At 41.9% G+C, this 15352-nt stretch overlaps 1 protein-coding gene across 3 annotated transcripts in view; it reads left to right on the top strand.

Annotated features, from left to right (window-relative positions):
* The first annotated feature begins 2430 nt into the window (after positions 1-2430).
* Positions 2431-15352, top strand: part of cplane1 (ciliogenesis and planar polarity effector 1) — a 23076-nt gene continuing 10154 nt past the window's right edge. Inside the window, exons 1-29 of one of the 3 annotated variants that reach the window (XM_046066892.1) lie at positions 2431-2648; positions 2908-3061; positions 3151-3286; positions 3373-3492; positions 4282-4514; positions 4628-4731; positions 4811-4967; positions 5075-5178; positions 5620-5802; positions 6404-6653; positions 6770-6967; positions 7240-8021; positions 8172-8362; positions 8470-8550; positions 8638-8802; positions 9401-9568; positions 9649-9880; positions 10011-10147; positions 10242-10459; positions 10801-10965; positions 11372-11519; positions 11605-11714; positions 11802-11951; positions 12047-12158; positions 12765-13068; positions 13162-14289; positions 14711-14862; positions 14956-15041; positions 15132-15196. In XM_046066892.1, the coding sequence (XP_045922848.1) occupies positions 2548-2648; positions 2908-3061; positions 3151-3286; positions 3373-3492; positions 4282-4514; positions 4628-4731; positions 4811-4967; positions 5075-5178; positions 5620-5802; positions 6404-6653; positions 6770-6967; positions 7240-8021; positions 8172-8362; positions 8470-8550; positions 8638-8802; positions 9401-9568; positions 9649-9880; positions 10011-10147; positions 10242-10459; positions 10801-10965; positions 11372-11519; positions 11605-11714; positions 11802-11951; positions 12047-12158; positions 12765-13068; positions 13162-14289; positions 14711-14862; positions 14956-15041; positions 15132-15196 (6134 nt within the window). In that variant the 5' untranslated portion in view covers positions 2431-2547. Of the gene's footprint in view, positions 2669-2907; positions 3062-3150; positions 3287-3372; positions 3493-4281; positions 4515-4627; positions 4732-4810; positions 4968-5074; positions 5179-5619; positions 5803-6403; positions 6654-6769; positions 6968-7239; positions 8022-8171; positions 8363-8469; positions 8551-8637; positions 8803-9400; positions 9569-9648; positions 9881-10010; positions 10148-10241; positions 10460-10800; positions 10966-11371; positions 11520-11604; positions 11715-11801; positions 11952-12046; positions 12159-12764; positions 13069-13161; positions 14290-14710; positions 14863-14955; positions 15042-15131; positions 15197-15352 lie in introns of those variants that run through there. The other 2 variants (XM_046066893.1, XM_046066891.1) reach the window with 2 other exon arrangements.

Below are 15352 nucleotides of genomic sequence, written 5' to 3'. Positions count from 1 at the left end.
GTTTCTCTACATCTTCCTCAGTGTCATTTTTCAGAATGAATGAGGCCTGCAGATGGCAAATGAGGTTACCATGCCAACTAATGTCCCTGTATTGAACACTGAAGACAGAGATGGGTTATTGTCCTCCAGTTAATTGCATGTCGTAATGGCTATACTACAGTTTACTGAAAGTATAACGGTCCAGTCTGAGCATGTGCTTGAGGAGAATTTTTGCATACATGTTACCAACCCTCTGTGGTCAAACACGTTATTAAATCTCTAGAATCCACATGTAGCAACTGTTTAGTTTGCAAGAGGATCATCCAGAAATCCTTGCTCGACCTCCACCTTCTGTGCAGACATGCCTTGTTGAGAGAGCAGGCAACATTCATTATAGTGTAATTACAGAGTAGACTTCCATTACCCCTTACTTTTAACAAATTTTCTTTCTGATACAAAAAGGGTGTTGGGTGATTTAGGGACACCCTTCGGTTGTTAACCTGCTTGTGTGTTATCTTCAGTAATGAACAAATTGAAAGAAGATTTGTGTGGAAATACTGTTTATTTCCATTCAGTGATTCAATTAGCTAATGGTATGGTATGGTATGCTAATTTAATGATTTCTTTTCTCCTGGTAGGTGTTCTATATATAAAAAAATATGCCAATTCAAATCAAAATCGCCTTAATTTCAGAGGTAATTCAAAGCACAAGAGTTCAGAAGACTTGTATTTGCTTACTTCATAAGTAATAAATAACAAACACAACCATTTTGGATTTTTATTCATAAAAATGTGTATTCTTGCCATGCATTCCACAGTTACGCCATTGGCTGTGTAAATGCATTTAACAATGAATGATGTGTCCAAAGTCTACACTAAAGATATTTAGATAAATAAACACATGCAGAGGGACTATCTCAACAATATCCTCATACAGATACAAGAACAACATTTACAAATTTGTAAACATGTACACACACACACACACACACACACACACACACACACAGCTTTAAGTATACAAAAAAAACCTTATTAGGATTGCTTCAAGGAATGTAATTGAAACCCTGGAACCAGCTAGATCTTTTCAAACAATGAGCTCATTAGCATGACAATAACAGTATGGTAGTCTTGCTCTATTGAAACAACATAACAAATTGGTAACAAAGGAATGTGTATGCTTATATTATGAATGCACATAGTCTGCATGGACTGTAACTGTTCTTATACTCTCATCCTGATTATCTTTCTGTTTTGACCATGTCATCATGTCCTCATATGATGCCCCACTCTCCCTCTTAAGACGGTTCTCATCAGACCAGAATGAACCTGGCAGTGACATTAATAAAGAGCTCCATCTGCGCCAGGCATGCGGAGGCAAATGAACCAATTAAGGTCTAGTGAAGTCTCCTCTTTCACCTATTGGCAATGGCTGCCATCATCTCCATCATGATGAAAAGGAGAGCGTGCAAGGGCAATTAAATACCAGCAAGGGCTAGGGGGCAAACCTAATAACTCTCTGTAACAAGCCAATGAGGTATGCTTTAAGAGTTCACACAACCCAAAGCATGTTAATAGAAGACGACCACAACTGTGCTCAAATATTAATAGGCGTGCATGTTCCTCAGAGAAAATTGACCTTGTGGAGAACTATCTGCAATAGCTCAGAGACAAAGTACAAAAAGCCTCTTATGCCACCGTTTATCTATTGCAGTGATCTCTTCTGCTCTAGTCAGATCTGGCTTTCATGTGAACTCAGAAACTGCTGTCTGCACAGTTAGCAGTGGCCTACTTTATGTTGTAGCATTGCCATCTGCTGGCAATATGCTTGTGCATAAATATTCTGAAGCATATGTGAATGTGCAGTACACTACACACCGCAACTGTCTTTACTTGCAGTCTTTATTAATTGTGTTGGTGCACTCTCTCCTAATGTCTCTGGGGCGTTTGGCCCCTGCTCCTGAATGTGTGTGGTCACCTCTGGCTCAAACCAAAAGCAAACAACAAAACAACAAAAAAACAACTAGGCTACCTCTTGTGGAAGCATTAAAGCCCTCAAACCTAGATAGACATTTCAATATAATGAAATGTTTGTAAAGGACCATGTTACAAAACCGATGAAAGTGGCTCGGAATAACTGCCCATTATGGAATGGCAACAATCTTTTTATCATCAGGCTAACGTTACTAGCATAACCGGGTTAGCTAACTTCTGATGAAAAAAAGCGTTAGTTTCAACGGCATGATGCTGAAAACACCGTATAAACTGTAAATATTATGTCCAGTATAGTAAGTGCTCAAAAGATAAAGTAACAACGCTAAGAAACCCATTAATGAAACGAAAACACCTATGTTTAAGAAGGAGGTTAAAGATTTTTCTGTGAGGGTTTGGCTCACAGGTAAAAGGGTAAAAGTCGGACACAGCTCAACATCTACGTTCCTACGGCAACGCGTTGAAGCTTCATCCAAGAGGATCATGGGAAACAATTCTGGCTACTGAAGCGGAGGGAGTTTCGAAATATTTCATGATTAGCTACGGTTTAGCACGTTACACCATAGTTATATTAACATGGTGTTAGCATTATATTTGGCTATAACCAGTGTAGTTGAAGTGTTCAGGTTACGCTTTTTTCGGGACTTATGCTCCGTGCAGGAAGCAAAATTAGCTAGGTAGCTAACGCTAGTTAACGGTATGGTTAACCTTGGTGATTGCTTTTGTTGACTCAAACAATGGATAGCATTAGCTAATAACACGATACTTAAACACGGTCAATAACTTTACATGACACTTATTGCTGTAAACATAACGATTGCGTCGCATATTTAATATTTCTAACTAGCTATGTAAGTTAGCTAATCAGAATGTTTGCTACAAAAAACTCTTGTTTGTTAGCTTAACCTATTGATTTCTAACGTCTTGCTTGTCTAGTGGTGTCTTGCAATCTCGACGAACTCTTCCTGAGTGCATAATCAAGCGGAAGAACCAATGCTGTCTTTTAAATATGGAGCTAAATTTGGAGGTTGTTTTGTCATCCAGCATCAAACGGAAGAAACCATGGCCGCGATTCTGTTGGCTTGGGATGGTGAGGAAAAGCATTTCAGGCAATGACTCTAAAACGTTGCTAGCCTTGTCAGAAAAACACGACTGAACCTGTGTCATGTTTCTTTTCAGGAGAAGGAGTCTGTGTTTCTGTTAGATGACAAACGGATCAGTGAGATCAACATGGTGTCTGGTCGCACCAAGAAGAGGACTCCTAAACTCCACCCTTTACTCAACAGTGTGGTGACAATGGCTTCATCCCACAATGGTGAGTTTAATGTGTCAAGGCAAAGCAAAACATGTGTCACCTGTTAATTCTGAGAATACATTACTTGTCTCTTGTTGTTTTTCTAGGCATGTGGCTTTGTGGACTTTTGGTCTCAGGAGAGCTTTTTCTGTGGAACAGGGATAAAGACTTGTTGAAGACTGCTGCATCAGTCCCAGAAGTAGTTCATATGATAACTGCCACTCGAGGTATGCACAGTACAGGCACTTTAAGTTGCATAACAGCATTCTTCTTAAACTGCATGGTTAGCAGGGCTGACACATCATCTTGGAAAAGTGTTACCCATCTGAAAGAGCTCAGGCCTGCTGATTAAACATCTGCTTGTTTTGGCCTAGTGTGGACAGTAGTGTTGTAGTACTCAAGACCGGTCTTGGTCTCGAGACCACTTTTTGATGGTCTTGGTCTTGTCTCGGACTCTACCGCATTTGTACTCGGTCTTGTCTCGGTTTCGGACATTGAGGACTCAGGATTTTATTTCAAGACCAGTCAAAATCATTACGTTGGGAATATCGATAAATTGCTTTTGCCTTGTCTGATTTATTTGTTAACATCCTAACTTTGAGTGGTTGTAAAAAGTATTACTTCAAATGCAACTAATAATCCTAATTAAAATTTAAAACTAAAAGTCTTGGTCTCAATAAACTCTGGTCTTGGTCTTAACTTGGTCTCTGTTTGGGCGGTCTTGACTACAACACTAGTGGACAGTCACTACCTGGATGTACACATGTTATCATCTCTGAAGATGAGGGAGAGTGCATTCCTGACCCGCACTCTACAAGTACCTATTTGCTTACATAATTTATCTTGGAAATAAAAATGGGATCAGATTGTTGATATGTGTTTGTAAGGTGATTTCTACTCTTTCTTTGTTTTTAACTTACTTTAACTACACATTGAATGTCCTAATTACTGTTAATCACATTTAAATGTAATATTTAGTCTTCAAACCATTGATTTACGATTGTATGTTTTCACAGGGAATGCCACACGACTGTCACTCCAGGTTTCAGGGGATGGGATGTGTGTGCTCCTGGTAGGCATAACAGGGCAAGTGTTCTTATGGGAGTGTATGGATGTCAGGGATTTGACAGGGGTGCGAGATGGCACAGTAAAGGGACACTGGGCACATATACAGCCCCTTGAAGACTCGATTCTGCCTTCTTTACTAGACAAAGAAGCCTCCCAACACACTGTCTTTGTCAAGTCTGAGGTCTGTATACTAAAGAAACTACATGTTTCAACCAATAGCACAATTTTAAAAACCTGAACACCATTTTTTATTTTCTATAATATCTTATTTTATCTCTCGCCAAACTCCCTTAGGTTGTGGGTGATGCCTGCTTATCAGCATTTGTTTTCACATCTGGGAAGAAGCTAATCATTACCTGCCTGAAAATCCAATGGGAAGAGGGCCGTGTGAGAGTGGGGTGAGTGAGCAGCTCGATGTAACAGGCAGGACTGTCATTGGGTATTACAGTAGTTAAATGTACACATTTCTCTCTCTAGTTCTGTGGGATACAGCTTACAGTGGGCCACCAAGACATATCCCATGTCTCGCCTCACCCCACCCTGCCAACCAGTCAAGTCCAGAGGGGCCTTAGTGCCAGCCTTCTCCCCAGATGGCCGACTTTTAGCCATTGTCCTGAACCAAAGACATCCTAAAGTGAGCATCTGGCCTCTCTGTCTCTGTTTTCACATCTTCATCTGTTTTCCATCTGTCCAGCTCTAGAAATGTGAATCAACATTTGTTTTCCCTGTTGTTGAATGCAGGCTACACAGATCCTCTTTGTGAGCACACAGAATTTTGTCTCCATATCAAGTGGCCTCGGAGGATGTGGAAGTAAGAAAATGGACATCCCCTCTAAATACACAAGGTACAGTATGTATAGATAAAAATGGGAACAGGTGTTGAGCACTAGTCTTCCACTGAGAGGCTGAACCTCGGGGTCAACATCTGTTTATCTGGACTGTCTAAATATTGCTGGCAAAGGTCTAACTGAATCTTACTACTTGCTTACTTACTATTTACTACTTTAAATAAACATAGTGTTTACAGTGTGACTGAGTTCAGCACATCATATCCAGACAGTCTAAATATAAAATGTTTCAGAGTCAATTCCGAGCATCACCAGCACAGAAAAGAATGTTTATAAAATTGTATCAAGACTGCCAAAGAGGTAAGACACCAGGAAATTATTGCCACTAAAGGGTGCTTTGCATCACCTGAATGCCATCTGTCAATAGACCTACTTTCAAGTCTTTGATGTACAGTGTATATTTATTTAGAAATAGACTTTACATATCTTCTCTTGTAGGTCCTACTGGGTGGGCAGTGTGAGCTGGTCACCGGGCAGTCTTTTCCTGGCCTGTGTTTTGAAAAGAGGCTCCCTTCTTATGGTTTCTCGCCTTGGGGGGCTTGTCACTCTAACAAGCTGTGGTTGCAGTGTTGACTTTGGGCCTGCACACTTCCTACCCCTGCACCCTCTCGTCACTTACCGGTATACATTTGAGACAATTTGATCACCATTTGTCAGCTCTTGTAACAAGTTATTGATTTGAGTGGGCTGATGATCTTAATTCTCATCTATAGTCACCATTTCTATTGACGGCTTTACTTTTACTTTTTAGCACGAGAGCCAAGTCTCTCTCCTTGATATTGTCCAAAATGTTGAGTCCAGTCTGGACCGTGTAATGTTTTATTATATGTAATGTAGAGCTATAACTAAGGATTATTTTCATTATAGTGGCCTATAAAATGTAAGAAAACACTAAGAAAATGTCTTCTTTTCTTGAAGCCAAAGATGTCTGAAATGGTCTGAAATGGTCCCACAACCAAACAATGTTCAGTTTACAATGATATAAAAGGGAGGAAAGTAGCAAACCCCTCATGAAGAAGCAGAAAAAAAAATATAATTTTGGCTGGAAAAATGACATGCACAAATATTCAATTATCAAAATAGTTGATAGTTGGCGGTTCATTTTCTATCAATCGACAAATTGAATAATGGTTTTCAGTACTGTTTTCTGTTTTTCAGCACTGTTTTCTGCTTTTCAGCAAAAGTTTTCTGTTTTTCCACCAACTGTCCTTGCCCTTTCCAGGCCGCCAATGTCTGCAGGCAAAGGGGAGGCCTCTCTGTCCAGCTCTAGCTTGTCTGTGCGGGATGTCCTGAGGCAGCGATATTCTGTGACCTGGCACCCACGGCTGTTGTATCTGATTGTGTCTGATGGCTACATGGCCACAGTTATGAGGGTGCTAGATAAGCCTTCTCCTGCTCTTTTGCTGAAAACACTTGTAAAGGACACAAGCAAGGAACTTGAAAAGGCCACCCGGAAACTGGATAAATTACAGGTGGTTAATCACTTCAAAAAGTAGGAATAGGGATGTTACTCGGCTGCAAGTTTGTCTGTGTAATTTCTGCAGGACTATTCTTGACAATACATTTTCCTCGCATTCATTATTTTCAGATTCATGTGAAGGCCTGGCTGGAGTCCGTATCTTGCCTGAATCTTGACGGCAGCCTTGAGGTTCACCCCATTCTCACTCGTGGGCCTAACACCACAGACTCTGTCATTTCAGCAGCCACAGATAGATCCACTTTGCCACTTTTCCTGCAGGACCAGGGGACATTGGATGGTACCAAGGAGCTTCTTGAAAAAGTACAGGTCGGTCAAGTAGTTATAAATTAATAGCTTTAGATCTTGAGTATAGTGTATGGTGTATACACTAACTGTGCTACATTTACAGGAAGGTAAGAAGCCGATGAGAGCAGATTTTTCTATGTTTGGCCTAGCATTGGCATATTCTCAGTGTGGTGTGTAAAGTTTAGTTTGTAATTCCTACATGCCAGTTTACCCTGAGTAATAATGTGGCATGTGTTGCTAGATTCTCTATTGTTAACTATCTTTAACTGCCGTTTGTTTGTGTGGGCTTCCAGACTTTCTTTGAGGATGACTCTGATTTTGACGGACCTCCTGCTGGTTCTCATGTGGAGGATCGCGGCCATCTTGAGTTTGCCTCAATGTTTGACACACTCCACGCCCTGGACACACAGACAGACACTGGAATTATCAGTAGCCCAGATTATGACAAGGACTTTGTTAAAACAGACAAGAAGACACCTCTTTCTCATCAGGATCTTGGAAGAATCCAGAGAAAGCTGTTAACTGCCTGGGCTTTTGGCATGTCTCTAGGAAATACTTTGGAAAACAGAACTCGCCTGTTGAAGCATACCCTCTACTGCGTGGTGCGATTTGCAGCTTTACTCCATTTGATCCCCAGCTCCTCGTCCCACAAAGGGAAAAAGAACACCTCGGTTACTGCTTGCCTCCTGCACCTTCTCAAAGCCCTTCTCTCTTTTCTTCCCTGGGATTGCACTCACTCAGATGGGCCACGCTGCCTGGGCTTGGTGGTGGAGCTCAGTAAACTGCTGGTACGCCTCCTGCTGACCCCTTACCCTGAGTCACATCAGACTGGTCACTGTCAGTTATCATCTCACAGTCTATCTACAGTACTCCTTATCCTTCAACTGGTCTCCGATTCTCTTGACCACACCTACAGCCTGCAGCAAAGAGCTGTCTGGTCCTCTGCAGCCACCTCCCAGCCACCACAGCTATGGCCTTCAGATGTACACGATGTGCCTCTGTTACAGGATGAAACGGAAGAGAAATCCACGTTTGTACGTCAGGCACAACCTGTTCCCCAGCGACCATCCAGCAGGTATAGACCATCTCTCTGGCTGTTTATGTCTCAGCATTAATGAGCAAATAGTCCATTGTTTGTGGATGTCGTCATAGCATGTCATGTTTTGGCTTGAGTTTATGACTGTCTCAAAGACAAACAAGATTGGTGATTTTCTTTTTTTGGCAGATTGTTGGGAGTGTGGCAGTGGGTCTACAAGGTCACCCAGCAGTATATGGAGGAACTGAAAAGCTTTAAAGGCTGTGATGGCTGGGAGGAGGAACAGCAGCAGTTGTCTGTCATCATGTCACAGATCCAAACAGCTCTGCAGGCTACAGGAGAAAGACTAGAGGAGGGTCCTGCACTGCTGAGTTACCCAGGTCTGTAATTCAACTGTGGTTCCACTCGAAGAAAAGCCAAAGAGCTATGCCTGACTATGTCTGAATAATTATTGTTGTTGTTTAGTATTTCACTCATTTCCCCCTAGGTGAACATCTTTTCCTGTGTGGGTCTTACCCAAAAAGTGCTGAGACATGGCGGTCACAAATTTGTGAGGAGAGTGACAAAAGTAAGAGCTGCTGCTTCAATTTTTGTATTGAGTACACCACATGGTCACATTTAGTCTGAAATGGTTTATCATATGTCTCTCTGTTAGGCTGCGATCGTAGTGTCTTCAAGGAGACACGGCTTTGTCTGGCACTCCTGTACAGTCTGTTATCCCAGTACCGTCTGAGAGAAGCCCAGGAGTTGGGGGACCACATGGCCTGCCTGATCCTGCGCAGGGCTGGACACCAGAAGGACAACATGACCGGCATAACAGGTCAGCCGTGGTCAATCATTCCTCAGTCTTTCAGAGGGGTTTCATATGTGAGTCAGTTTATGGAATCAAGTTGCAAATAGCTCCTTCATGCCAGTACATCATAGTGTGCTGAGAGAACTGAAAAGTTTACAGTATGTCATACTAGCATTTCAATTCTGTTTGAATGTCTTACTTTTAATTCCTTAATATTGGCACAGAGCAGAGCTATCCACTATTAACTACCCAGTATGTTAGGCACAGGTTGGGTTCTTTTATAACTGAAACTATGCACATTAATCAATATCACTGTAAATACTAATTAGCCATTAGTAAATAGAAAGCTAAAAGCATTTAGGTGGGAGAGCTGCAAAGTAGGATGTGTACAATGCATGTAATTCAAGCAATGTTAAGCAGACAATCATCAAAAACTGATAAAACATGCTATATAATCACATTACATTACAGATGTAAAACCAGAATAGACACAATCTGACAAACGTAGTCAGAAAGCTGAGCAAATGAGGACTGCCTTTTTTTTCCTCTGTGATTATACAAAATGACGTGTCCCTCACTATGAAAGTAAGAGGTTAGTTATTTGCTCTGCCTTTATGCCCTGCAGCAGACTCTCTTCCTTGCCTGTGGCTACCGATTGACCTTCACAGTGAAGCAGCTTGTGCCGTGGTTCAGACCCTGGGGAGATTCATGGCCTCTTATTTCTCCAATCAGCCCCTCTACATCCTGCCCCCTCACCATGTGGCCGTCCTGCCGCCACTACATATACCTCATGGTGTGTTTCCATAATTATTTGTCAGTTTAAAGTACAATTTCTTTATTTGTATTGCTATTTGGTAACATATCCTTTCTCAGCCCCTGGTGCTGGACGCTTAGTGCCACTGTGCCAAGAGGAGGTGACTAGAGCAGTGCGACAACAGCAGCTGTCAGAGGTATGGACAGTAGACTACGCCCAGGACCTGCTCCTGCTAGGGGGTCTGCTTCCTGAGACTGTGTGGTTGGCTTACCATCTTGGGGACTGGAAGACCGCGGCCTCTCTGAGCCTGGCTTATACAAATTACTGCGCTGACCACTTTGACTTCACTCGGTCAGTGTGAAAGTATAATCTAGGAGAGAATGAGTGTATGGTGTAGGCTTTCTGTAAAAGTCTGAAATTCACTTTCTATGTTTTACCATGTTTGTTTTCATGAACATCTCAGTGCCATCTTTTATGACAGGCTCAGGAGGAGAGAGCTCCACCTCCCAGCAGATTTAGAACCAGAAAGCATTTTTCAAGTTGAGTTGGAGTGTCTTCTTGACAATAAGTCTGACTCCCAAGACTGCAGAGATAAAGATGGTGACAAGAGCTTTACAGGTTGGTGAGACCTGACCTTGCTATAAGATGACCGCAATGCACAGAGAACTCTTTGATTTGAACCTACGCTTTTATCTGAACTCCTTTTTACTAGACCCTTTGGAAGGAGACGACTGGGACTTATTACAGGTTTCCATACAGGAGATTCTGAAGGCCTCGGTCATGGCTGGAGTGAATGTTATGTCTTCACCCTTGTCTTCCCTGCTGGATACAGCCAAAGACCTGTGTTCTTGCCTGCCTATCTTGGTGCCTAATGCACTGTATCTACCTTCACCACCTCTTTATTGCCCTCAGCCTTCCCCCAACACACAGGTACCAAACACACAAGACCAACTTTTATATGCATTGTGTTTAGATATAAATGTGCAGTATCTCATACAAGTGAGTACAGCCCTGACATTTTTGTAAATATTTGATTATATCCTTTCATGTGACAACACTGAACACTGCCAGCGGTTTAGACATTAATGGCTGTGTTATTTTGAGGGGACAGCAAAATTACACCTATACAAGCTGTACACTCACTACTTTACATTTACACAAGTATCATATATTGTCATATAATCAAATATTTACAAAAATGTGAGGGGTGTACTCACTTTTGTGAGATACTGTGTATATATAATTAAATGCTGCGTGTGTCTCATGCTTAGGACCCAGTAGGGACAATAGGGCAGTTTACAGAAGTTGCATCACGTCACAAAGTGTCTGGAGTTCTCCAAAGATTACTGTTACTTCTGAGATCTGCACGTTGTTGCCATCCTGCTGCCCAGTGGTACATCAGCCACCTGCGCCGTGCCAGACACCTACTACATAAGGTACTTTCTAAGACTGAAAAGGTTTAATCTGGTTTAATAGGACTAAATATCCCCAATATGTAGCTGACATTTTTAGTGGATCTGATTTTTTGTTTGCACTTTCATGCATTGCAAATTCAAGAGTTTGTTCTAAAAGACACTTGACATCTAATATTGTCAGAGGAAATGCCAAATCTTTTCCATTTTACTACACTTTCATCGTGCAAATAGGGAATTAGAATAAAAATAAAATTCAAATTATGATTGGTTGTATGGTGTAAAGTAGACAACCTATCACACTCCACCTCTCTATAGTAATGTCCTATCCTGCTAATATGATGTTATCTTGTGTTTAAAAGTTGGTGATTACTTTGCTTTGGTATGAAGTGCCATGCCACCTCGTAAATTGTGCAAATATATGATCAAGGTCAAGAAGAAGTACTCCTATCCATCAGCTACTGAAGAAGAAAAGGCTTTCCCAGAGGGCCTGATGAAGTTCGTCACCCGTAGTGGATTCTTCAGACGTGGGCCTAACAAAGATGGTCACCTGGACCCTGTCACCATTCAAACTATTAGTAAGATACCACTCACAGTGAATTGTGGATATCACAATTAATGATCTACTTTCAAAAAGTACTTATTAACTTCATTTTTCTGAAGTCTGTTTCCGGGAGCTGTGTGGTTTATGTTGGATGCTTCATGTCAGGGACCAGCTCTCCATTTCCTGCAGAAAATATCAGGCTGCCAGACAGCATGGACGAGATGAACAGGTATTCCATTTGTGTTTAATTGTGTGACATGTTTAAGCATAAATATCCTCAGCCATTGATGCCTCAGCTTGTATTTATGTCCCTCAGGTCCCTGGTGGTTCAGAAGTGAGATCTGCCTGTATCGATGCTCTCCACTGGGCTTGTCGTTTTCTGCCTTTCTCTTGCTTCCTCAATGCCGAGGAGATCCTCCAGGACATACTGCTCAGCCTTTTGTCTGAGCTTCCTCCTCTCTCCCTGGTGATTTTTCTTGCCTTTTTCTACATAAAAACTGAAGTAACACAGAATGACCTTGAGTGAGTAAATTTCTCATCCTCGCCTGTTCTTTTTCTTAGGTGGCAGACACGCTGGTACGAGCTTTCCCAGGGGAGGAGGAGTCTGTCAGGGTCCCTCTGAGAGAAAAGTATAACTCACTGCTGCAGAGACTGAGGCAATGCAATGTCATCGGTACGGACACCTCTTCAAGTTGCTTTAAAGTGCACTTATAGGAATGCAGTTTTTACACATTGATCCTTTTTTTACTTTGACTTTTGTTTAACACATTATTATACACATTATTATTAATACTTGATTTAAACTATTAAGATACATAGAGAATGTATTAAAAACTTTCTGCAGTGCAGCTTTTCCCCCCAAGCTTTTAAACTCTAATTCATCCTAAGCACTGCTCCATTGAATAAAATTTCTGTTTACCATTTTTATAATTGCTTTTATATGTATATTGTCTGCTATGTAGCAGAAGGGAGTTACAAACTCAATTTCATTCTACAACCTGTTGTATTGACAAATAAATGTACCTTGGACCTTAGTTCTGAAAGGCCAAATGTGACAGGCCCAAAGATAATTTTTCATGGTAATTTGTCATAACACCAGTCTTTGTGCTTTGATTTGTACTGGTTACATATGATCACTGTATGCTAATTTTGGTTTAAAATCCTCAAAGCTTTATATATTTCTTTCAGTGAATACATAAGCAGAGATTTAGGATGATATATTCTTCTTAGCCATGACTTCCTAAACCATATGTTCTATGTAATTCTGCCTGTTCTCCAGAGGGGGAAAAAGAGGAGGTGAACGATTCGATGATGATTGTGATTCAAGACAAAGTCAGGCAGAGAAGAAAACATCTTGGGCGCTTGCAGAGGCACCTGGCCCCCCCTGAGCTCTGTCTGTGGGATGAGGAGGACAGGGGAAGCAAACATGGGATGGCCATGTTAAGGGAACTCTCACTGGGTACAAGTCTGAGCAATAGCACCTTAACTGACTGTGTGTTCCCCCCAGTCTGCAGTGATGGAGACACAGCGGATAATACATCTGAGGCTGTCTCTCCTGACATGCATAGCAAAGACATGAGCAGGTAGCCAGCATGGAATAGTAGCACTACTATTACTCTGAGGTAAAATGTATCCATGTTTTGGCTTATTTTTGTACTCTGTGTCTTTCTTTGCAGGGGCAAAGAAGCAAAAAAAGTGAGAGAGGACAGAGGACATGCAAAGAAGACTGCTGTTAAGATTGAAAGTGTCATTCAGGAGGAGAGTCACCCATTCGATACCAAGGAGAATGAGCAGCCATCCCTACCAGTGGTTGGCACCTGGGAGTTTGAGCTGGAAGACAAAGAGTATCTAAATTTCCTGGAGCTCTTCCTCAGCTATGTGCTAGAGAAGGATGGTGCTGATGGAGGGGACTCAGGTGGTGAACTTCCTTTGCTGAAGGGCTTCTCCTCCCAACTGAGGGAGAGGGAGTTGCATTGTCTCACCTTTGACGTGCTCACAAGTATTCATCGGCGTCAAAGAGACGCGCTCCATCCAGCAAGAAAACACTCAGGCAATGATCCCCCAGTGTTCAGAGCTGGCTGCTGCTACAGGCCCGTGAAACAAGGTGCAACACCTGAGCTGCAAACGTCCTCCATCTGTAGTGAAGCCCCCATATCCAGAACTAGCTTTTCTGTTATCTCTCTTCCTGGGCTGAGAACTGGCATGCAAAAAGGTTTGTTTGGCCTCCGACAGCAGAGCAATGTGCCTTTAGGCCAAAGAGCGAAGGTAGGCCTGCTTGGTTCTGAAACTAGCTCTATTCGAAGTGCCATTCCCACGGGGCAGCCATCAGAGAGCTTGACATGTGGCTCTTCAACAGCTGTGGAAGCCGTGATTCAATTGCAGCAGGGCCTGGACCCTAAATTGGAGGCTCAGTTTCCAGAGCTGGGCAGGCTGCTGGAGTGGATGGTACGCTGGGCTGATAGGAGGGTGCTACTAGGACATCATGGCAAAAAGAAGAAAGAGAGGGGAGAAGGGGTTGGGGGAACAGCTGATGAAGGGGTAGTGATTCGTGTCAAAGCCTCGGCGCCTGCCGTCCTCACTTCCCTCAGCTTGCTGCAGAGCAGGTACACTGCTCTACTCGGGACTGACCACTACGGGTCCCGCATCCAAGTTCCACAAACACAATGGACTGTAGCCCCTGTGCTGCAACCTAAGGTGGATAGGAAGCTGGAGAGAGAGAGCAGTGTTGATACAGGCTACCCTGGATCAGCCAACACTCCCATCACTGGTCTTGATCACAATCTTCAGCAAGGAGAACTGTCCATGTGAGTGCCCCATGTTGTTATTTACAATGGCTTATTATTGGACTAAATGGCAACTAGGACAGAAGCTTCAAGTTTTTATCAAGCCAGTTTGAAATGAGCTGATAAGAAATTCCACAAATGAAAATATTTATCTAAAATAAATAGCTGGCATTTGACCTTGGAGACGTTTCAGTGAGTATATGAAACTGATGTGAGAGTGGTTTATCAGAATGTCTTAAATGTGCAAGAAACATAAACCTGTATGTCAGCTAATTGTAATAACATGACAAATGTATGGTTAAATTTGGAGTTTGTTTTTTATTTGCTGACTCAGCATTTCACATGATTTCATCTCAAAAACTTTCATTTCAAACAGAACCTTTTTTTTGTTTTATAAATATGAATTATCTACTGTATTTGTATATTATTTGTTTCCCTGCAGTGGTTCTCATACAGATGAACCAGAGGAACTGACATGTCACAGGACACCTTTTTCTAATGATCAGGATCCGCTGATCTTTGATGCTCAGCAGAGGCAATCCAGTTCTCAACAACTATGTCTCGATGACTTAGATGTCACACCTGAAAAAGAAGGTATGATACTAAGTTATATAATGAATCATTGAAGTTGCTGTAATGCAGACCCTTATAACAGAGAATGTTAATTGTTGTGTTTTATATTTGTAGGCAAAAGTAGTGACAGTGAGGGCCTGGACACATCATCCTGGGTTTCCAATGGTAACACCTCTGGAGCCATCTGCACACCTGAAATGGTGAATATTACCATTCGGGATTCACATTCTTCATGTGTATTATCAACGTTGTCAGAGCACACACATAAGTGTTGTTTTTGTCCTTTGCAGAGTTTAAAGCTTGCAGACCTGGACTTTTCAGACAATGCTGAAGACACGTTCACTTCCACCTCTCTGTGAGTTTTTAATGTAAACTTTGCGTTTGTGCGTTTATGTTCTTCTCTAACGAGAGTAATTATTGCAGTACCAATATTATATCATTGCATAACATGTCACTTTAATTCTTCAGTAAAGCACTATAGAATTATTAAAATTTTATCAACATAATCTAT

The sequence above is a fragment of the Micropterus dolomieu genome, linkage group LG13 (genome assembly GCF_021292245.1).
Source record: "Micropterus dolomieu isolate WLL.071019.BEF.003 ecotype Adirondacks linkage group LG13, ASM2129224v1, whole genome shotgun sequence".
NCBI classification, from domain to species: Eukaryota; Metazoa; Chordata; class Actinopteri; order Centrarchiformes; family Centrarchidae; genus Micropterus; species Micropterus dolomieu.
This window is presented reverse-complemented; position numbering and strand designations above follow the sequence as displayed.